This window comes from Haplochromis burtoni, unplaced genomic scaffold (genome assembly GCF_018398535.1).
Source record: "Haplochromis burtoni strain Fernald_Lab_line unplaced genomic scaffold, NCSU_Asbu1 Contig_172, whole genome shotgun sequence".
Lineage (NCBI taxonomy): Eukaryota > Metazoa > Chordata > Actinopteri > Cichliformes > Cichlidae > Haplochromis > Haplochromis burtoni.
The window spans coordinates 94,167-117,638 of record NW_024582533.1 but is presented as its reverse complement, the minus strand read 5'-3'; the positions used below and the strand labels follow the sequence as shown (position 1 = coordinate 117,638).

Below are 23,472 nucleotides of genomic sequence, written 5' to 3'. Positions count from 1 at the left end.
TAGAGTGAAATTGATTATCAACACACAGCACACACAGCACATGTATTATCATACAAGGGATTGTCATAACGTAAATCACTGTGAAAAATTGTCCTGTTGGCTTCAAGTTAGAATTGGGAAACTAAACTTCAACTATCACATCATAGCATATGTAGAAAACAAGATTACCAGACTAGTGTGCACTACAGAGATCACAAAGATAAGCTGTTTACAACAATAGAATATACTTTATTTCTCTGGGACTGACCTGATTTCTTGTTTGCTCATCAGGTCGTGGTGAACGCCCTCATAGGAGCTATTCCCTCCATTATGAATGTGCTGCTCGTGTGTCTCATCTTCTGGCTGATCTTCAGCATCATGGGAGTCAATCTGTTCGCCGGCAAATTTGGAAAGTGCGTGAACAGAACGGGATTCATCCACAGTGTCTCTTTGGTCAACAACAAGTCAGACTGCCTCACCATGAATGACACCCAGTTCTACTGGACAAAAGTCAAGGTCAACTTTGACAATGTGGGGCTTGGCTACCTTTCTCTTTTGCAAGTGGTAAGTTTATTTTATTTTTAACCTGTCAAACATGATGCCAGCCTGTTTTTGCTAATAAACACCTTGAGAACTTGTTCACTACTCATGTTGTTGTTTTGTTCCTCTCCTGTTCTGTCCAGACACTTAAATCAGTCTCTCTCATGTTGCGATATTTACAGCAGATCATAAAAGACATTTCACTGTTGTTTTCTTTCTAAAAATGAAATCAGCTGTTACTATAACATTACAATGCTGGACTCTGACATTGTACTATATTCTCTTATTTACAGGCTACATTTAAAGGATGGATGGAAATAATGTATGCAGCTGTTGATTCAAGAGGAGTAAGTATATTATTTTCTTCCACACCTATACCATGAAAATTCGAACTAACTAACTGACTAATGAACCCATTTGTTTTTAGGTGGAGGAACAACCGATAAAAGAAATCAACCTCTACATGTACCTCTACTTTGTAGTCTTCATCATATTTGGCTCCTTCTTCACCCTCAATCTCTTCATCGGTGTCATCATTGACAATTTCAATCAGCAGAAAAGAAAGATGAGTATTAAAAACGCTGATTTCAGGCTGGGATCACTTGATATTTGCGTGCAGTTCTTATTATTTGAAGCTGCAGAAATAAATGCATGAATAGTCCAATAAAAGTACAAAGGAAAATTTTCTATAGTAAGAATAAGGTGGCAGGATTTTTGGTTTTAATTCCCCCAGATTGAACATTTAAAAGAAAACAACTCCTGTCATTGTTTTAAGAAAGAAAGTAACGTGAGATATTTTTCTTTTCCACTTAGGAGGACAAGATATCTTCATGACTGAAGAGCAGAAGAAGTACTACAATGCTATGAAGAAGTTAGGAACTAAAAAACCTCAAAAGCCAATACCCAGACCCACGGTAAAGCTATATAAATGGCAAATGTAGCACATTTTTAAGATACAGATTTTTACCTGTACACTTTATATATTGTTTAAAATATTTTGTATTTTTTTTGAAGTGATATCATTAACCTTGCAAACCTTGTTAAGGATTATATAAATTAAATTGTATTCTTGCTTGTTCTTTCCCGATCCTAGAACATTATCCAAGCCTTCTTCTTTGATCTGGTGTCTAAGCAAGCCTTCGACATTATGATCATGATGCTCATCATTGTCAACATGGTGACCATGATGGTGGAAACCGATGAGCAGTCAGAGCGAATGGAGTCCATCCTCAACAAGATCAACCTGGGTTTTATTGTGATCTTCACCACCGAATGCCTGATCAAGATCTTTGCCCTCCGTTGTTATTTCTTCACCGTTGCATGGAACATTTTTGATTTCGTGGTGATAATTCTCTCTATTGTCGGTAAGAAGTAAAAAAAAATCTTTTTGTTTACAATTTTTGTAAATGCCAAGCTAGTGAAAAAAACAGTCAGAAAAGATGAGGAGGGAAAATTGTGAGTGTCCACCTGTAAAAACATACCTGTTTTGGGGGTTGTCTCATAGTTGTCCTGTTGTTATTTCAACATCTAAGCAACCCAGTCTTTAAGTCTGACCTCATTAGCCATTTCCGGGTCCAAACTTTGCTTCAGGTCCCACAGTCACTTTAACATCGCTGAAAGTTAAACACTGTCTAAATTCTTTCATCTTTAATAAAATGATCTGTGTGGCTGTTCTACCAGGAGTAACAATTGAGTTTAACATCCAGGCATCCATGAAAACAGAATTTATGAAATGAGTTAGAAGTTAGCAGGGAGTTAGCTTGCTAGTTTCTACCTAAACATGATATAGCATGTTGTGACTGAGGGATTTCTGAAAAAATTAAAATGTACAGCTCTGCTATCACTTCCAAAAATGAAGACAGAAAACTAAACAGCAGTGACGTTTGTAGGGTTACTGAAGTTGGACTAGCTGGTATATAATGATGTGCTGCGCAGTGGCTAGGCACAGAGCTATGGTTAGCATAATACAGTGGCTTGCAAAAGTATTTGGCCCCCTTGAACATTTCCACATTTTGTCACATTACAGCCACAAACATGAATTAATTTTATTGAAATTCCACATGAAAGACCAAAACAAAGTGGTGTACACGTGAGAAGTGGAACGAAAATCATACATGATTCCAAACATTTTTTACAAATAAATAACTGCAAAGTGGGGTGTGCGTAATTATTCAGTCCCCTGAGTAAATACTTTGTAGAACCACCTTTTGCTGCAATTACAGCTGACCACATCAATATCCCACAAGTTTAATTTACTTGATGTTATACTCTGATTAAAAAGGGCTTTTTGAACAGTATATGAATTACAGTGCTGCAGGTTAATTTGAGTGTGTCATTGTGCAATGAGACAAATCACTTCCTGTCTGCTCTCATTTCAGGGATTGTTCTTGCTGACATTATTGAGAAATACTTTGTATCGCCGACCCTGTTTCGAGTCATCAGACTGGCAAGGATAGGACGTGTACTCCGACTTATACGTGCAGCCAAAGGAATAAGGACTTTACTGTTTGCCTTAATGATGTCCATGCCAGCACTGTTCAACATTGGTCTCCTACTTTTCCTTGTCATGTTCATCTATGCAATCTTTGGCATGGCAAACTTTGCCTATGTGAAGAAACAAGATGGAATCGATGATATGTTTAACTTCGAGACCTTTGGGAATAGTATGATCTGCCTTTTCCAGATCAGCACCTCGGCAGGCTGGGACAACCTGCTCAGCCCTATAATGTCCAGCCCCCCAGATGAGTGTGACCTCAACTTCATCAACACAGGCACCAACACCCGAGGAAACTGCGGCAACCCCTCGGTGGGCATAGCTTTCTTTGTCAGTTACATTATCATTTCTTTCCTCATTGTGGTAAATATGTATATAGCTATCATTCTGGAGAACTTCAGTGTTGCCACAGAGGAGAGCACAGAGCCCCTGAGCGAAGATGACTTTGAAATGTTTTACGAGGTTTGGGAGAAGTTTGACTCAGAGGCCACGCAGTTCATTGAGTTCTCCATGCTGTCGAACTTTGCTGACACTCTGTCGGAACCGTTGCGTATCCCAAAGCCCAACAAAATCCACCTGATCTCCATGGACCTCCCTATGGTCAGTGGGGACAGAATCCACTGCCTGGATATTTTGTTTGCCTTCACAAAGCGCGTACTGGGAGAGTCGGGGGAAATGGATGCCCTGAAACAGCAAATGGAGGAGAAGTTCATGATGACCAACCCGTCCAAAGTTTCCCACGAGCCCATCACCTCCACACTGCGGCGCAAACTCGAGGAGGTGTCTGCGATCGTCATCCAGAGGTGTTACAGGAGGCATCTTGTGCGCCGGCAGATGAAGCAGGCGTCCTACCTCTACAGACAGATAAACTACGAGACAGTCGTGGATGTGGAGAATGCTCCAGAAACGGAGGGTCTGATAGCCACCATGATCCAGCATTATGGGCCTGTGGGGGCTGCAGAGACAGCAGACGACACTATAACATCCTCCCCACCATCTTATGATAGTGTGACCAGGGCAGCCTCTCTGAGCCTCTCTGAGCTGACCCGATCAGTATCCAGAGACTCTGAACTCAGGGAGCCTGGGGAAAACTATGAGGAAACTTTTCTTTGAGAGTCAGTTGAACGGAGGGTGATTGTATTGTTTTTGTCTGTTTTGTTTACAGCAGAGAATATGCATTGAAATTACTCACGGTCTAAGAGAAAAAAAAAGCTTTTATATTTTAACAGATATGGAGGGAATATGCAGTGTTTTTAGGTAACTCAGCCTCTATTTTCTTAATGGAAGATGTCAGTTATGCCACAACGTTCAAAAGAGTACCATGGACAGCTCTGAAGTTAAACGTCATCTTAAAAATATCACAATATGGCATCAGACATAATCACGCACTCTTTTTTAATATCGACCTAGACCTATCAAGACAAAGCCACAACATTAAAACCAGCTCCCTTGTATCGTATTGGTCCTCACTGTGCAGCAAATACAACTCTGAGTCATTGAAGTAAGGAAACCAGAAGACTTGCAAAGGTCATTTGTGATATCTGGCACCAAGTTGTTAGAAGCAGATTAATCAGATTTAGAATAAGGTCTTCCGTTGAATGGATTTGTTTATCCACCACTTTATAAGACAACTAAACACTGCACTTGCTGCAACCAGTTGGCAAACATTTGAGTCAAGTCCCCATAGCAAAGAGATTGCTCACAGATGAGTTGCGCTCACACAAAAGTCGGGTGTGACTGATGCCGACATTGCTGCAGTCTGTATGCCTTTATAAATCATTTATTTGCAAACCTTCGACAATCTGTCTGAAAGTGACTGCAGTCCGTCTGAATTGAACCACAATTGTTTGGAGACAGGTTGCTGCCCACCAGGCAAACTGTGCAGTCACAATCTTTTACCCTCTGGGCAAGCAACTGGCCACCACAACTCCTTACAACCTGTCTTCAACAGCAAAAAAAAATGAAATGCAATCACTGATTTTTCCTAATCACAAGGAGGTTGTGACTACTTTTACTTTAGTGTGACTGAGCCATTAGAGAATTAGAGAGTTAGATTAGAGAGTGTTTACTTGCAGATTAATAAAACTATCCAATGACAGATGCCAATGAAACAACATCATGACTTCAAGGAATTTACAACAGTAGTTTACACTAATAAATTTTTATTGCTAAAACCAGGAGTCCTCGTGAAGTAAAATTTGTGTCTGAAGCAACACATCCCTCCTCAAGGCCAAGAACTGTCACCTGCAGTGAAAAGCTTCTCTCTGATTGCATGATAAATGGACAAGCAAAACCCCCGAGAGAACGGCAGACAAAAAAAGAAATTGGTTTCTCAAACTGAGAAATACAAGATATATGCAGCGAACTAAAAATTATTAAAGAAAGGTATTAAAGAATGCGTCTAAGTAACAAACTGACGATACAATCAAAAACAGATTTGGCTAAAAGTTTCATGAAGTTAAAAATATATATTTGTTGAATAAGTTATTTTCTACAAATACAAATTTGATAGAAATGTCCAAATGTTTTGATGCAGTCAGTCTCGCCTGCAGGCTGAAGTTTCTAGTTTTAATTGACTGTGGCACTTTTAAAGTGCTAATTCAGGTTTTAATATGTTAATGCATACTACCGTATTACAGTTTTAACCAAAGCTTACAACTTTAGCAATTGTTCATCCAGAATGCAGGAAAAAACATAGCCAAGCCAAACCCATAAAATGACATTCATTTTTTGTCAACAAAATATCATTATTGATTAAATGAATGTGATATATGCATTTTCAGATGACAGAAAACAAGCAATATTTCATATTCATTATAAAAAAAAAAATACTACAATGAAACCTTTTACAGCTATTTTGTCATGTATACTGCATTGCACATTTAACTTGTGTGTCAGTTACTAAGAAGGGCTGTGTGTACTGATGATCCCTGAATCATGTGCCTGATATTGATTATTGTCCGCACACTCTGAATCTCTTTAGACCGTTTAATTTGATCTGACTGATGTGGGTTTGAAGAGCATGCATGCACTGAAAGCTCATTTTGTAATTAAGCGCGTAAACAGCTTCTAGGCTGTATAATGAGTGTAAAGCTAATTTTTACATATTTTTTGTGATATATTTATATTTAAAGACCGTTTCAGTGACTCTCATAGTGGCCATTATACGATATGTTAAAACTATAAAAAATATAATATCTTCATTTTTATATAAAAGACTTTCCTTGAGGACCTGGTTGTCTGTAATGCACTTAGGTTAAACATTTTATCGATTGTGTTACTGAATGATAATAAAGCTCTTTTACAGACCTGTGGATTTTCACTGACCACACAGTGGACAGTTAAAGCTGCGCTCAGAACCGAGCAGCATCCCAGCATCTTCATTTTCACATGAGGAACCAGTTAACTGATTTGACCTCATTACAAGTCAGGGCGATATTAAATCTCTCTCTCGCTCAATCTCTCTCAGAGTCCATGTGTTTAAAAAAAAAGCCAAACAGATGTGCAGAAACCTTTGCATCACTGTGCTGTCCTTGTGAGTGTGCTCGTATTGCCCTTTGCAGCTTAAATTTGTTCATAATGCCAGCACAAAAGCAACATGACCACAAAAACCCCTCAACAACCAGCCTGAGTGATCTTAATCATTTCCACTCATTGTTATTTTTTTTAGTTTATTTTAGTTTTTTCATTCTGACACAGACTCATGTGTCAGTGATGTGATGTGATCACACAGTGATGGGAGATTTATAACACATGCGAAAAATTTAGCAATACTTTGAAGAGCCACAGAAACTAACTACAAAACCAGTTTTACAGTTTTCATACCTCGAGACGTCAGTGTGTTTTTCTACTTAATATGTTTTAGATATTAGTGTCAAATTCATTGTTTAAACACGCCAACATTTTCAGTTTGCTAAAAAAAAAAAAAAAATCAAGGGTGCCAATTTGGATTTAGCTCCAAAGAGATTTCCTCTCTCTCGTTGTCGGGTGGTCAAATCCAACTCTGACCAGCTGGGATGGAGGGATAATCTGTGTGTAAAAAAAAAGAAAAAAAGGTGGGGGGTGGTTCACTTGTTTTAATTACACACTCGCAGACACACAAACACACACACAGTCTTCCTCTCTCTCTTCCTGTCTTTCGCACTCTTACACACTTGCGTGCACACATGCATTAACACGTCCGCCATACACACGCTTATACTCTTCGACCGTGGTAACAGACAGATGCTCGCTTTAAATTGAATTTGGGTTTTTATGCGTGAAGGGCCGGAAAAAAATGTGACGTGACTGGATGTGACTTGGTAATTGATCTGATTTTTTTTAAACGTTGGGACATGTGGCGGAGATTAAAGCTTCATCACGGAGAGAAACTAAAATATTTTTTAAAAGATTAAAAAGGCACTATGTGTAATTACAAAATGCACAGCCACAGTAAGAATAAATGAATAAAAAAGAAGCGACGACAACGTAATGCTTTAAAAACACTGACTGCATATGATGTGAACACCTAATACAAGGGACATATGATGAATATGGCACCAGTATATTCATACATACATATAGATAACAATAAATTTAAAAAAGGTCATGACTCATGTTGTGTCTCATCATCGTCAGTCTTTAAGGTCAATCTTGGTTCTCCACTCTTGGAGTACAAACATTTACACTTCAGCTGTTTTTAATGAATCTCTGACTTCTTGGTTTTGTGGTTTTTATGGAAGCCTGTCTCTGCCAAAAAAAAAAAAGAAAAGAAAAATGAAAAAAAAAAGAGATAAAAATTGAAAGAAAAACGTGAAAAATAAAAAGTTATGCTGGAAAAATTGATACACTGTGAGCAAAAAATTGAGAAGAATATGAGCTTAAAGCTTTTATGGGAAAAGTTACGTCACTTCAAAAGATCTTAAATAGGTGGTCGACTAATCAAGCTAAACATTCTTTTCCTGGCATGGACCTTCTAAAGTCTGAAGTTTCTAAAGTTTTGCAGTGGTTAGCTACATCCAACCCAAATACCCCCCAACCCCCTCCAAAATGGGACAGTGCAGTAAAATGTAAGTAAAACGTATGTAAAAAGTAAAAAGTGTGTGAATGTGTGTGTGATTGTGTATAGTGTAAAGCGCTTTGGGGTCCTTAGGACCAAGTAAAGCGCTATACAAATACAGACCATTTACCATTTAAAACAGAATACATTGATTTCCAAATCTTATAAGCCCATATTTTATTCACAGTAGAGCACAGAAAATATGAATGTTGACATAAGAAAATGCACCATTTTAAGAAAAAAACAAGGTTATTTGGAAGTGAAAGGCTCAACAAAAGTCTGGACAGGACCATGTTTAGTACTGTGTAACATCCACTCTTTTAACAACAGTCTGTAAAGATCTGAGACCTGAGGAGAGCAACTGCTGGGCTTGTGGGAGAGAAACGTTTCCCACTCTTGTCCTCAGTTTTGTCATAGCATTTGTTTCATGATGCTCCAAATGTTGTTCATTTGTGTAAAGAACCGGACTCTTCTACTACAAAGCTATGCTGTTGTAATAGATGCAGTATCCAGTTTAGCATCGTCTTGCTGAAATATGCAAAGCCTTCAACGAAGAAGATGTGGTCTGCGTGGTTGCTCTAAAACCTGTATACACCTTTCAGCATTGACGGTGCATTTCCAGATGCGCAAGCTGCCTAATCACATCTACACCATCAGAGATGGAGGCGTTTGAACTGAGTATAAGCTGGATGGCCCCTCTCCTCTTTAGTCTGGAGGACCAAAAAGAATTAAAATCTCAGATTTTTCTGACCACTTTGGCAAATTTCATTTTAAATGACACACAATCAGATTTGTATCATGTGTCATTTGTAAACACAGTGTTTTACAGACCGGTGAACCTCTGCCCATCTTTATATGTGAGATGCTCTTTTTATACCCAATCATGTTACTGACATGCTGCCAATTGCAGCATTGTATTTGTAATACTAATTATTTTCCCAGCCTTTTTGTTGCCCCCATCCCATCGTTTTTAAAACTTGTTGCTGCCTTCAAATTGAAATTGAGCTAATATTTTTCATGAAACAGTTTAAATATCTGTTCCAACTTCTCTGGAATTAAAATTGTATATACTGCTTTTGGTATTTTCATGTTAAGCCTCAAATACTTTAAATATGGGTAATTTTATTTTTAAATTACTTTCTTTCTTTCTAAAAGAAAATAGATCTAACAGTTCTATATGTGAAGTTGATTTTAAAGCCTTCCTTAATGATCCTATAGACTTTGGGTACCTTAAAAAAACTAAACAAAATAAACTTTATGGACTCAATCAGTCAGGTTTTTTGATAAAGATCCTCTTACCTGAAATCTGTTCACAATGAGTTAGATTTTCTTACTTGATGTCCACACTGCAACATGTGTATTTTAGTCGTTTATCACCCAGTTTTATTGATATTGGAATACAAAGTTATAGCTAGCTTGCATGTTGTTGTAACTTTTTAGTCCTGGACCGAGTGGCTGTGGGTGACAGCAAAGTAAAAACCAAGGCTGGCTTTACTGAAAGGACTGAGAGACACATAAAGAACACAAACAAACAAAAGAAAACAAAAACAGAAAAGAGCGGAAATAGCCTTTTTAGGTACTGCGTCTGTCAGTCACCACATGTGCTGCAGGGTATTTACTTAGTCATGTTGGTTTATACTGCCCAGATGGCCTGATGAGGCACTATCTAATTACTTCTCCCATGGATCCTCTGCCTCTGATAAATACTTACTGAGCCATGACTGTTTCATATCCTTCACTGCCACCACCAGGGGGTTCATGCAACTACACATGAGTCTGAAGGATGAGCAGATTTAGTTTGGAAAGGAGACAAGGCCCATCAACATGCAGTATTAATGAAAAACTAGAGAACATGTGATAAAGGTTTGGTGATTTACTATGGCCTTCTGATCGCTTCTGCTTATCTTCTTGTCCTCCTCTTTATAATTTTTTTTTTTTGTTCATCCAAATGTTATGATATTAATCATTTTCATACTACTGTCATTTAGGCTATAAACTACCACTAAAGACGTATAACAGAGAGGGTTTTAATATTATTCATTTACAGCTTGAATAAACTGGCAGAAACGTCTCTGACTGCGTGTAATTGCTGTTATTGAGCTGTTTGCAGCAGACAGTAGAGGGCGGTAGAGCTGTCAACCCAACATATGCACCACGAAGAAGAGTCCGGAAGTTACTCTGCTGTGTTTGTCCGCCTACTGGAAACGGTGAGGTGTGTTGAAGCGAGTGCTTGTTGTCAGCGTTACCCCAGCGGGAAGATTATTTTATGAGGGAGCCTTCCTCAGTGTCCGCTGAACAGCTGTAGCTCTTCAGGATAACAACATGGGTAAAAGTTAATTTTCTTTATCGGTTGTCTTTGTTTGTCTTGATGTCGTTAGCTTTTCCGCTAACGTTAACTTCCTCTCTTTGACTCATTTTCGACAGCTTGTGAAAAAAAAAGTCGAAGAAATTATACTGCACTTTGAAAAATATTCAGTAAATTTCCTGCCGATAAATCACAGACGATGAAAGATTTTTGGTTTGTTTTTGCTCGGCAGTGCCCCTTCAGTCTTATTTTGTTCACATGAAAGATAACACATAAGAGAGATCCTAATTACACAGAAAGGTAGTAGTGTCATACGCAAGAAATTAAAGGGTGGACCAATCCTAAGCACACATTCATATCACACATCACTAAGATAACACAAGCTAGAGGCTCGAGGTGGGACTTACCAGACACCCCACAATACAGTATTACCGATACTTAATTTGCAAAACAATATTATTGTGATTTTTGCAATATGCTGGGTATTGCAATGACATATATTGTCACTTATCATCTTTTTTCAACTGCCAATTATGTTCTTAAAGTTAAACTTTGTCATTATTTGTTTTGTCCAATGAGAAAAAATTATTTCACTTCATTTTTTTTATGACAATAAGATTGTCAAGTGTACCAATACTGTCACTAAAACCTGAAACAATTCCATGCAATTAAGTTTCTGATAATACAGCTATTAACTGTGATAAATTGTGGGGAAATCACAGCTGTTGCTTACTGTATAGACGGAAATTTACATTTAAGTGTTTCCTTTGTGATCAGCAACCGTCCTGCTCTGTAGGAATATAACCAGAATACAATCAGCGGACAGCCAGTGGACTCGGGTCCCCTTGAGTTGTGCTCACTGACAAAGGCTCATTCAGACTAATAGCAGCATGTTGGCAATCTGACACTTATTATTTAGAAACCTTCAATAATCTCTCTGAGTGATTGCTGTCAGTCCAAATCAGACTGCAACTGTTTGCAGATAGGTTGCGTCCTATCAGAACTTTGCAATCGCCTTGCGATCAAATGCTGTCATGAGTGTGCCACACCTTAAAGCTCTGAACAAGCATTTAGTCACCATGAGTTGCAATTATTCACAGAATGTGAAAAAATTCAGTATAATCAGCAGGCAGGCAGAGATGGAGGATGGTATCCCATTTGCACATTTGGGACTGAGCTTGCTCTAAATTAGGAGGTAGCTTTCTTAAGCTAGACGTGTCCAATATTGGATGGTTTTTTTTAATGGTTGAGCCGATTTCATGTAAGTTTGCTCAGCTAATATCTCAGGATAGTGGTGCATAAGATTAGCTCACATGTTCATAGTACTCTCAGCGTATGTACTGGCACGCAAAAATATTGTGACACTTTGGTGTTTTCATTTTTTTTCGCCCCACAACTAATGGAAGCCTATTAAAATCTTTGTTACGTGTGGCTTCATTGACTTCTACCTGACACCATATTTTCTTCTTTTAAGAAGAACAAACAACCTAAAGAAAACTGAGTTTTTATGTACCGACACCTGTGTTTTTATGAATAGTTTTCTCATTCCAACTGTTCAAAGTGTGAAGAATATTGATGCTGTAGGAGTCTCTACAGATTCATTGACAGGATCAATGTACTGTTCTAGCACGTACAGAGGGGCCCTTGCCTCCATCATCGCTGAGGCTCTTGGTTCCACCACTGCGGGTGATGTCGGCTGTGATGTGGAAGGTGGTTCATCTGAAAATCGTCAAGCAATATGGGAAAGTGGAGGAATTTGTGTCCTTGGTATCTGAAGCCATTCCCAACATCTTAACAAGCCATCAGGTGACACTGCTCACTGTGGGGTTGAGGGCAAAGGTAAGGAAACATACTGTGGATTCATTCTCCACATGTATTAGTCACATTTCTATCATGTTAAAATTTCTTAGGTATTTGCATATTTGTCTGACTGTGGAATTTCTCATTTTACAAACTTGCAAGGATTATGTTGGCTCGTGCAGTTGTTAATCTAACAACAAAATAAAAGCATTGCATTGATCACAAACTCCAAGACTTTACTTTGTCTTGAAGATGATATGAGTAACAAATATACATAATACTTTTTCTTAAATCTTTAGTGTCACATTTGTAGATACAGAGGTGTTACGACCCGTCTAGGGCCAGGCAGTAACATGAGTGAGGCACTCGCTCAAGACCAAGACCCAAGCAGCCAGAGGAAACAAATCCGTTCGTTATAATGTGATTTATTTACAAAAAGGAAAAGAAGGAACAACAAAACGGGAGTGTCAACACTTCAGGGTGAGCCAAGGCCAAAATAATAAACAAAAACAAATCTACACAAATCCCACACCCCTCACCTTCCCAAAACAAAGTCCAAAAATAAAGACAGAGTCTGAGCTCCTTAACTAATTCAAAACAGGAGAAAACGGGTGATCAAAAGAAACGGCAGCTCACCCCTACCCACTCCACTTCCACAACTTTTAAGCCACACTGCAGCCAGCAGCTGCCACAGGTACACTGCTGGGTCATGAGGAGAAACGCGAGGACCTCTCCCGCCGTAGCACTCCAGCCTCCTTTTAATGGGCGGGTCCTCCAGCTGGAACCAGTCACGTCGGGGCGGTGTATCCACACACCAATCGGAGCAGGGCTCTGGCACAGCTGAATTAACATAAAAAGATACATCACCTGCACAAAACAAACACATGAACATGCAAGTTCGTAACAAGAGGTAGTTAAAGGCAAGTCTTTCTGTAAGTAGAACAGAAAGAGGCAGCAGGTAGATTTCACTGTTTACATTTGATCTTTCACTGTTTGTCTGTCCTTAATGTCTCTTCCAGATGATATTGCAAATGTTAAACTCTGAGGATCTCGGAGGCATTAAAACACACTTGGGTTGCCTGCTGCAAACTCGCTCACGACAGGTGTGTAGTGCTTAACGTTCCTGGATGTTGGTTATTGGCTGATTCAGAAGCTCTGCTTGACTTTAACTGTTTATTTAACTCTGCAGGTCTATCCAGAAGGTAACCCTCTTGAAGCCAACATTGTCACCTTTGTTCAGAGACTCCTGGACGACTCAGAAGGGAGAGAACACTTCCTCAAAGTGTGTCTCTGCTTTTGTCTTACAGTTAGTCTAAATATAAATAGGTGAGGGTGTTTAATACTAACTTTTCGCCTGATAGAATGTGTTTCCTGTGGCGTATGGGCCCGACTTTGACACAGCACTGGAAAAGCTTCTCTGTGACTTCTTCTCCAAACTGGAAGAGCTGCTGCCAGTACCAGACTTTAAACAGGTAGAGGTCCACAGTCTTTACCTGTAAGAAATGACTATTTTTAGGGCGTTTTCACAGATTAGCAGTCTAAGGCCTGTGCATTAAAATCATATTATTTATCTGATAAAGGCTGCTTTGTGGATCAGTGATACACCAGCTGAGGTAGAGGAGTACATGCACTGTGTAACTGAAGCTGATGACATCAAAGTATTGCTCAGAACCAGGCCTCGCAATAGTGAAATGGCCAAGATAGATTCAAGTGGTGAGTCTGTCTGCCTTTCTTTTCTCATTCACATCCCCCCGCAACCATAGTCAGACTAATGATGCTTAAGCCGGGGGTCTTTCCTGTTTAAAAGGGTTCTTCCTCCTCAGCATCTCCAAGTGCTTGCACACAGAGAGTGATCTGATCATTAGGATTCTCTTCACTCTGTAGGCTCTTTACCTGACAGTCTGTAATGGGTTCATAATGTGTGCTACATACAGTATAAGATGCCTTGAAATGACTGCTGTTGCTGAACTGAGGCTCTATAAATAAAATTTAAGTGTATATGTGCACTTAATCAGAGTTATGTATTTGTCAGATGCAGTATTTCTATTGTAGGTCCTGTGATTGACATTGGGAGCTGTGTTTTGGATTTCTATAGCCAAATACCTTCAGTTAATTGAAAAAGATAAAAATGCATTGGTATTGGATGCAGTTATTTTTATTGACCCTTTTCTTTTTTAATTCCTAATTCCTCTTTCAAACAGTGCCATCTCCCTCAGAGCAGCGGCTTTTCTCCTCGTTGTCGCTCCCCGTCTCCCTGATAGACAACAGCGCCAAAGATGTGGAATCAAATGCACCAACTTTCGAAAACCAAAGAGTGTCTGAAGCAGCTGCCTTTCAAGAGCCCAGAGATGGTGACATGTGGGATACAAGATGGCCACATGAGGAAGAGTCTCACAGCGCAGAACAAGAGGCGGGAGGAAAAGACACCGACAGCATTCCTGACACACATGTTGTGGAGGAGTGCGGTGACCAAGCTACAACAACTCGCCAAGCTCCCTCTTCATCTGCTGAGAGTCATGTGGTATCCAGCTCTGTGATCGGCCCTCTCAGACAGAGAGTTGCACAGAAATGCACTCAGTGTGGGAAGTGCTTCATTTACAAGTATGAACTCCTGGAGCATCAGCGGCTGCACACCGGAGAAAACCCTTACAAGTGCTCTCAGTGTGGGAAAGCTTTTCGGCGGAGCTCTGATCTATCAAGTCACAGGCGGACACAGTGCAGAAAAGCAGCGTACATTTGCATCAAATGCGGGAAAAGCTTTCAGTCTATGCAGGAAAAATGTAGACACCAGTGTGTTCATAGCATCCACAAGTTTGACTGTCCTTACTGTGGGAAAAGTTTTAAGAAAATGTACCTGCTGGCTAAGCACAAGCTGACTCACAACCAGAACCGCATTTTCACATGCAGACAGTGCGGGGAGGTATACCCGGGTATAAGCGAGCTAAGATCACATCAAAAGATCCATCCTCCTCAGCTGTCCAATCAGTGCCAGCAGTGCGGGAAGTTTTTCAGCTCGGCTGCGTGTTTGACTGCTCACCAGCTGCGCCACACACAGCAGAGGACACAGATTTGCACACGCTGCGGCAAAGCCTTCAAGAGCAAGCATGATCTGAACCTTCACATGCGCAGTCATACAGGCGAGAGGCCCTTTCAGTGCACCTACTGCGAGAAGCGTTTCTCCGTGTCAGGAAACTTGAACGTACACGTAAGGATTCACACAGGAGAGAAACCGTACCTGTGCTCCGACTGTGGCAAGGCTTTCATTTCTGCCGGAGAGCTGCAGATACATAGGCGCACCCACACGGGGGAAAAGCCGTACAAGTGCTCTGTGTGCGGGAGAGGATTCACCAGGGCGAGCAAAGTGACGCTCCACATGCGTGTTCACACTGGGGAACGCCCCTACGAGTGCTCTGAATGCGGGAAAGGCTTTTCACGTGGCAGCGAACTGAAAAAACACACAATGAACCATGCAGGAGTCCGGCCCTACGCCTGTCAGCTGTGTGCAAAAACGTACACGTGCCTCAGTCACCTGAAAAGACACTTAAAATCTCACAGTGTAGTCCAGTCTCAGACCCTCTGATTCTACTGACTATCAAATGGTGTTTTGCCATTGATGAGGTCTTTGTGCAGTGACACTGTACACACTGTTGCTGACTTCATGCACTGCATCATAGGATTTGGACTTTGTTTTCTTCTTTTCTTTTAGAGACTCATTCCTTATCCTCCATTTAAAATGTCACTCTCAAGTGCAGCTTCTGGTCCTGACATACAGATGTTTTGTTTGTTGTGTTGTTTTTGTTTTATTTGTTTTCTGATATCCTAAAATGTGATTTTGAAATCATCCAAGAAAACAGTGTCCTTCTGTGTTTATTAGTGCCTGTATTATTATTATTATTATTATTATTTTTCCTTCTATGAGGTAACACTGACTGGAGTAGTATTATTTACCAGTGACACTGTTCAATATTGTAAACACAGAATAAACTAGATAATTGCCACCTATTTGTCCTATTTGTTGCTCTACAACAGCCTGATATCCACTTATGAGGACCTTATACTGTCACTGTTCTATTTAAATTTAAAAAGAACATCTTCATATGTGGATCTTATTTTCCTCTGAAACAAAAATAAGGTAAAACAAACAAACTGGTAATTCTTTGTTTTTACATTCATCAGCCCAAATGGCAAAGAGAAATTAAAAATGCATGTAATGAAAGAGTTTGGGTCTTAGGACTTTAAACATCCTGCTGTGGGTTTGTTTAATGTGTTTCTGTGTTTAAAATAATAAAGTCACACCGTCGAAACAAATGAAAAATTACCTTTAGTTGAAAGTAAAAAGTTTCTAACTCTTATTCCAAAGCTGAAATGGCAGTAGTTTTTTAATTACTTTGTTTACTGTATTTTAATTTTTTTAGTTGTTGATTCTTTTTTTTACACTTTACGTTGTAACGTCTGTTCCGAACTTAAAATATGAGCATAACAACAGTGTACGAACTGTGTAATAAAATACAGTTGAGCCAGGTCTTTACGCTACCCTTTATTATTTAGATTTTTCGGAGGCGTGGTGCGTTTACAAAAGTAAATGGGACTCGTTGTGTACGGGCTGCCCCGTAAAACAAAACGAACCTCCCTGATGAACCTACTGGCCCAGCGCTCCTCGCGATATGAACAGCGTGCTTCAGGAAGAAGTTGGCGCCTGAAGCCGTATATTCGGTTAGCTACTACACTAGCCGATATTATGAACGAATTAGCTGTTCATATTGCGTTTTCCTTCCATCGTTGCTAATGAATTCCACAATGAATGATATGGGTAAGTGTTACCTCGTGGAGAGCAACAACATGTTGTATTTTCGCTTGTTATGTGGTTAGCCGACTAGCCAAAGAGAAGGATTACTGGGAGCTGAGGAGGCCTCGACTAATCTCTGGAACAAGAATTGTTTTGCTCCCCGTTAAGCCGGGTTTTGCCCTGTAGCCAGCAAGTTAGCTGATGCTCTAGATATGGAAGAAACAGTGGGGATTGTCCGCGTTTCCAAACATTTTATTTGCATGAAAAGGCTTGCTTCAGTATATCAAATGCGGTTAAAAAATCGGTCTATTAACAGGCATTTATAACGCGATTCCTTTTAAATAAAGTAACTAGCGTTAAGCTACCACTAGCTGTTTACCCATCTAACCTGCTCATGCCTCCGTAATAAACTCACATCGCCTCTTTGTCTTTGTGGTTAATTTAGTGTAAAACAACTGAATTTTATCCTATTTATGCACACAAACCTGGTGCTTTAGGCTAAGGACGGACTGTAGCCCTGTGTTTCTGCAGCTCATGGATGAACAGTAGCGATGGTGAACAGACGGTGCTGACTTAAGTGGTTTTATTGTACAAAAAACAGTATCTCCCACTCATTTACCTTCTTCCTATTGACATATTTAAGGCACAGTCAACTATTTACATTAATAACATTTAATCTAGCCTTTGAAACAACGAAGGGGATCTCTGTTCTGCCTCAAAGTTAAATATTCTCATGTAAACTCGGGTCCACAGAGGGGTACCAGGTTCTTAATTAACCTGACTGACAGCCTGTTTGACCCAGTCTGTTTTCTCTCCAAAGAATTCAGTGTTCCCCTGTCCTCGCTGGCTCTCCTGGTCCCACCACTCCGCCTTATGTCTGCTGTGATGTGGGAAGTGGTGCGCCAGCGGAACATAAAGCACTATGGGAAACTGGAGGAGTTTGTGTCCATGGTAACAGATGCAGTTCCTGAACTGATGAGTAAGAGGGAAGGGAGGCTGCTCTCACTGGGTCTGAGAGCAAGGGTAAGTGAAATGTCTGGGTCGCATGACGTGTGTAAAAGGAGCTATTCAAATGAGACGAGGACGCGAGGCACGTGTTAATATTATAAACTACGCTTCTTCTAGACAACTCTTGAACTGCTGCGTTCTGAACACCCTGAAGATCTCAAGGCGGTTCAGAGCCACCTTAACCGAATCCAATCTTCCTGCATCGAGGAGGTGGGTGAGCCTGTTAGCGTGTTTTAATTTGGAATATATAAATGGCTAATTTGTAAAAATCAAAAAATGATGAAAACATAACTGTTTTCAGGATTGTTCAAACAAATTGATTTTTTTAAATAAGTAATTCAACAGTAATAATGAAAATAATTATTAGCTGTTGACCTATGGCCTGTCCTGTGGTTATCTAGACCAATGATCCTGTAATTGAAGCACCAGAGGCAAACTTTATGAAGTTGGTGCAAGGCCTCATTGAAGACACGGATGGCAGAGAACACTTTCTCAAGGTAAAGTTGGGACTGACAGTGTTTGAATCACATTTAAAAATGTGATTATAATAACATGTGTAAAAGGACGAGGTTGTATGTTGACAGTACAGATCTTTTTTTTTTTTTTTCTTTTTTTCCCATGTGGCAGAATGTGTTTCCTGTGGAGTACGGCCCTGACTTTGATACGGCGCTCGAGACCCTAGTTTGTGAGTTTTTCACAAGACTCGAGGAGCTGCTGCCAATACCAGATTTCAAACAGGTACAGAGAGGATCTTTTCAAGATGATAAAATAAAGGAGCGCTTCTTTTAAATGTGCTTTTTTTGTGCCTGTGTCTCACAGACTGCATCCTGGATTAGTGCTGCCCCTTCAGTCCTAGAGGAGTATATGCAGTGCGTGTCCAACGGAGAGGACCTTAAATTTCTTCTCCAGAGTAAACAGTGCCACGGGAAATTAGCAAAGAGCAGCATTGGTATGCATATACTAGTCAGTGCATCTTCTTTTAGTTCAAGATGTGGGACTATATTAATATTTGTTTCCTGTTTCTTTTCATGCAGCTCCATTTCAGTCAGATGATCTTCTGATCCCCTCGCTGTCTCTCCCTCCATCTCTGGAAGTAGCCATCGCTTCCCACCCGAGTGCTTGTGATGATGAAAATAATGACGTCCCTCAGATTGTCATGTTTGACGAAGAGCTGTCCACAAACCCTTCCACCTCAGCTGACTTTCCCGAATCTCCAAAAAGGGCCGATGTTACTTCGTCTCCACGCAGGAGACAGCAGTCAGGAATCCATAAATGCCCCGAGTGTGACAAGTGCTTCAAGCATCACTCTGTCCTCATTGAACATCAGAGAGTCCACAGCGGGCTGCAGCCCTACAACTGCTCTGAGTGCGGGAGGGCTTTCCGAACAGCCACTCTGCTTGCTGGACACAGGCTGCGGAAATGCAAAAATGCGGCATATCTTTGCATCAAATGCGGGAACAGTTTTCCAACGTCACTGGAGAAATTCAGACATCACTGCCCGAAACGAGGACGTAACTACGACTGCGGGCAGTGTGGAAAGAGTTTTCCAAAGTCCAGCAGCCTGAAGGAACATCTGCTAACTCATGTTCAAAGCCGCCTTTTCAAGTGTAGCCACTGCGGGATTGGTTTTTCAGGAATAGGTGACCTGAAGTACCATCAGCAAGTTGATCATGAGAAGCCTTATCAGTGTAAGCAATGTGGAAAGAGCTTCATCTCCTCAAAGAGTCTGGACAAACACCAACAAAGGCATGAAGAGGTTGGTGAAATGGACACCCTCAAGTTAATGAGTGGAGATAAACACAGGAAAAGTGGCTCGAGTCATCGGACATCAGTGTCTCTTTCCTCCAGGAAGAGGTCCGTCAAAGCAGTCTACCAGCGAGGAAGAGTCACCCATAACTGTCCGCTGTGTGGCAGGAGCTTCAAATATCGCTTTGAGTTTCTTGAACACCAGAGATTCCACACAGCTGTGAAGCCTTACAAATGCTCTCAGTGTGGAAAAGCCTTCCGCACCGAGGCTCACCTGTCAGGGCACAGGAAGAGGAAGTGTAAAAACGCCGCCCACATTTGCACCAAGTGTGGGTGCCAGTTCAGGTCCATGCACGAGCGCGTCAGACACCAGTGTGTCCAGTTGCTGACGAAATATGAATGCTCTCATTGCGGGAAGACCTTCAAGATGGCTCATCTGTTGAGGAACCATCAGATGAGTGAACATCAGCTCCCCTACAGCCCCAACCATCGCTTCAGGTGTAGATACTGTAACGAGACCTTTCCTGGGATCAGCGAGCTCAAGTACCATCAGAGGGTCGACCACGAGAAACCATATCAGTGTCAGGAATGCGGCAAATGTTTCCTCTCCGAAAAATGCCTGGCCAATCACGAGCTCCGCCACAACGACGACAGACCGGAGAGCTGCCTGGTGTGCGGCCGCGGCTTCAGAAACCGCTATGATTTGAAGCAGCACATGCGCACTCACACGGGAGAGCGGCCCTACCAGTGCACTCACTGCTCGCAGTGCTTCTCCACGGCCGGAGGACTGAGGAGTCACACCAGGGTTCACACGGGCGAGAAACCGCACGTTTGCCCAGACTGCGGGAAGGCTTTCTCCCAGATGGGGGCGATGCGCACGCACAGGCTCACTCACACGGGAGAGAGGCCGTTCAAGTGCACGGTCTGTGGCAAAGGTTTCACAATGGCGCACAAAGTCACAGTTCACATGCGCGTGCACACGGGGGAGCGGCCGTACGTGTGCTCCCAGTGTGGGAAGGCCTTCTCAGACGGAAGCGTGTTGAAGCAGCACATGCTGAACCACTCGGGGGTGCGACCGTATCACTGCCAGATCTGCCCCAAGACTTACACCTGTCTGAACCACCTGAGGAGGCACCTGAAAAGCCACTCAAACATGAGCTGAAGCAGGCATGAAGGAAAACTGACATTATCTAAGAAACTTTCAATGGACCAACTAAACCAAGCAATACGGGAATGATGCGATTGGCTGTTGTAGAAAGTGAGGCGAGGAGATTCGGCTCCTGTTCTTCATCCATTAGTTCGAGATTGTTCCAACCAGCACAAACAAATTCTTCCCTCTTTTCCCATCTGGCTTTGGTTGTTTTGTTTTGTTTTTTCTTCTGTACATCAGTTTCTCATGCGTGAATGCAATGAGATGTTAGTTGGAACTTACTTTTTCCAGACCTCCCTAATAGTTACAGAGATAAATATTTGTCTGAACTTCTGATTATTGATCCTGATTCTTAGTGTCGTGCTAAAGTTGGTTGTGACAGTTGTTAGACCCAGCTCTCGATCACCACACTTGTGAAAATGATGAAGTTACTGTGATTAACTGACCGGGGCAGACTGCAGCTCTGATGATGATAAGATTCAACGCTGTCTCCTAAACATCACAATCCCCCCTGCAGCTAAGCTGACAGTTAAGTTGGATGACAAAGCATAGATATAAAGGGTTCAGCAGAGATTTGTTGCTACGTTGCACATTTGAGAGCACAGGGGCATACATCCCTCTTCTGGGCCTGAGCCACAAGACTTTAAGCCAGGAAATTTGACTCACATATTGGCCCTTTGTATTTGTTAACTTAGTTTCATGATTTTTTTTAAAATCTTGGTTAGTGTCAGACCCAAAACGGCTTGGTTCAGTTTCAAAATAAGCAGCGCGGTTTGGGTTTAAATTGGCCTTTTTTTTACAATTGTAATCACACAGAAGCTTCTCCTCTCTTTCCTAAGTCATGAGTAACCACAATGTCTAATATATATATTGGTTGTCTAATAAGAAGCAGTCAAAAGGAATGCCAGAGACCGAAAGGGCAAATGTGATTATTTGAGATTGCAGTTTGTCATACGAGGGGTGTAATTTTCAGAAGGCAAGGCTCATTTGTTTAGTAAATGTTTGCAGTAAAAGCTAGAGTAAATACTGAACAGAGCTGCAGCAGAGTCGGGTCCTGTGTGGATTGTCAGTGCTTTCTTGGCTAATGTTAAGAGTCAGCTAAGAATGTGCCATGTGAAGTGTCACCTCAGGTGCTGCCAGAGCATTTAAGCATTATATCTGGTCTACACAAACACCAGCTCTGCTTCACATGGATCAGGGGAGACGGATAAAAGGAGTTCAGAGAATATTTTGTCACTGAGATGATTGGGGTGGGGGGGGGGCATGTGCTGTATGTCTGAAGTGGATGAAGATATATTTTGGGAAAAGGAGGTAAAAGTTGCAGAGGTGGAAAAAATGTTCTCTGTAAATATGCTGGATGACAAATAAGTGTGAGTTTGTAAAAGTTAAAAAGCCCATTTTCTTTTTGTTGTTTTGTTTTTTTCACCTTTTGTATTCTCTCTGTGGTTTGAAAGGTTTGTGAATTTCAGATTAAATTCCCTTCGTTACACCTTATCTCTGTTAAGTTTTTTTTCTTTCTCAGAAAAACAAAAGGTGTCTGTATTAGACTTCAGTTTCACTAGATGGCAGTAGGTGACTATTAAGCAGTTTGCCATGCACTGATGCGTGTTAGTTAACCAGCAGAGCTGATATAATGACTGTCTATCATCAAATTATTTATTTGTCAGGAAAACAAATACAGCTTTGCAGCTGTGGCCCATGTCCCCTTTATCTGCTTTCTTTGGCACAGCTTGGAAGTTTGATTAAAGCACAGTTTCTTCTCGTTTCCTCATTTCCTCACTGGGGTCCCGCCATTTCTGAAGTGTTTAAAGGCGGCATAAAAAGCACCACCACATTTTTATCTAGCTTTTAAATTCAATTCTCTACTTTGCGTCCAGCTAAAAAACAGCTGGATTCGGACCACTTTGTTCCCAGTTTTGTGTTTTAACTTGAAATTCAGGCAAACATGATGTGTCATTATGTAAGAGACGCATTACCATTAATTTCTTCCATCTGTGCTGAGTTTTATGGGATTTTTTTTCTTTGGGGAAAAAAAGAAGCTCTGTTCGTCTTTTTTCAACTTCAGTTTTTTTTTCTTACTCCCCATCCCAGTTACATCTCATCGATGCTCACTCGTCCATAGCAACCTTTGAGTTTTACTCTCTCTCAAAACAAACCCATTTCTCTGCCATTCACAGGGAGGTGCAACCACCAAAGTTGGCTGTCGTAATGATTTAAATGTTGCAAGATGTTAGCATCTTCTGGCTGGAGGTGCGTTGGCTGCCTTCCTTATAGCTTACTAAGAAATCCTACTGATTTCCTGTGAACATTGGTCTTCTCTGGAAGCACCCCGAGCCTCTCCTCCTGTTTTTTCACATGTATAGCTTAATCTTTTGCTTCTAGTGAATGAAACAGATTCCAGTCCAACTTGTCAGATTCATAAATTCCAAGGGGTTGTGTAACTCACAAAAACAAAGCTTAAAGCAGAGCTCTGTTTGTGCATTCCTCTGAGTTTTACTATGGAATAATGTATTCCTGATGAAGGCACGTATTGTGAAATGCATGCATCACACTTCATGCTGAGCACCACATCTGCCAAAAATCCTACAGATTTACAATGAGAGCCTGCTAATAAATACAGATCATA

The 23,472-nt window shown here is 40.9% G+C and overlaps 3 protein-coding genes across 4 annotated transcripts in view; all 3 read left to right on the top strand.

The window, feature by feature from the left end:
* Positions 1-7,719, top strand: part of LOC102293788 (sodium channel protein type 4 subunit alpha B) — a 42,315-nt gene extending 34,596 nt beyond the window's left edge. For both annotated transcript variants that reach the window (XM_014337241.2, XM_042225483.1), the window contains 6 exons: positions 271-543; positions 813-866; positions 947-1,084; positions 1,329-1,433; positions 1,613-1,883; positions 2,898-7,719. In XM_014337241.2, coding sequence (XP_014192727.1) covers positions 271-543; positions 813-866; positions 947-1,084; positions 1,329-1,433; positions 1,613-1,883; positions 2,898-4,126 — 2,070 coding nt within the window. In that variant the 3' untranslated portion in view covers positions 4,127-7,719. The remainder of the gene's footprint in view (positions 1-270; positions 544-812; positions 867-946; positions 1,085-1,328; positions 1,434-1,612; positions 1,884-2,897) is intronic.
* Positions 7,720-10,191: 2,472 nt separating this feature from the next.
* Positions 10,192-16,158, top strand: LOC102297728 (zinc finger protein ZFMSA12A). Its single transcript, XM_014337245.2, has 7 exons — positions 10,192-10,377; positions 11,984-12,195; positions 13,176-13,259; positions 13,346-13,438; positions 13,518-13,628; positions 13,737-13,869; positions 14,358-16,158. Exons 1-7 carry the CDS (start codon positions 10,374-10,376, stop codon positions 15,734-15,736), a joined length of 2,016 nt encoding a protein of 671 aa, XP_014192731.1. The 5' UTR covers positions 10,192-10,373; the 3' UTR covers positions 15,737-16,158.
* Positions 16,159-16,290: 132 nt separating this feature from the next.
* Positions 16,291-21,556, top strand: LOC106633434 (zinc finger protein 420). Its single transcript, XM_014337243.2, has 7 exons — positions 16,291-16,966; positions 17,763-17,965; positions 18,068-18,160; positions 18,352-18,447; positions 18,578-18,688; positions 18,770-18,899; positions 18,985-21,556. Exons 1-7 carry the CDS (start codon positions 16,942-16,944, stop codon positions 20,856-20,858), a joined length of 2,532 nt encoding a protein of 843 aa, XP_014192729.1. The 5' UTR covers positions 16,291-16,941; the 3' UTR covers positions 20,859-21,556.
* Positions 21,557-23,472: the final 1,916 nt, after the last annotated feature.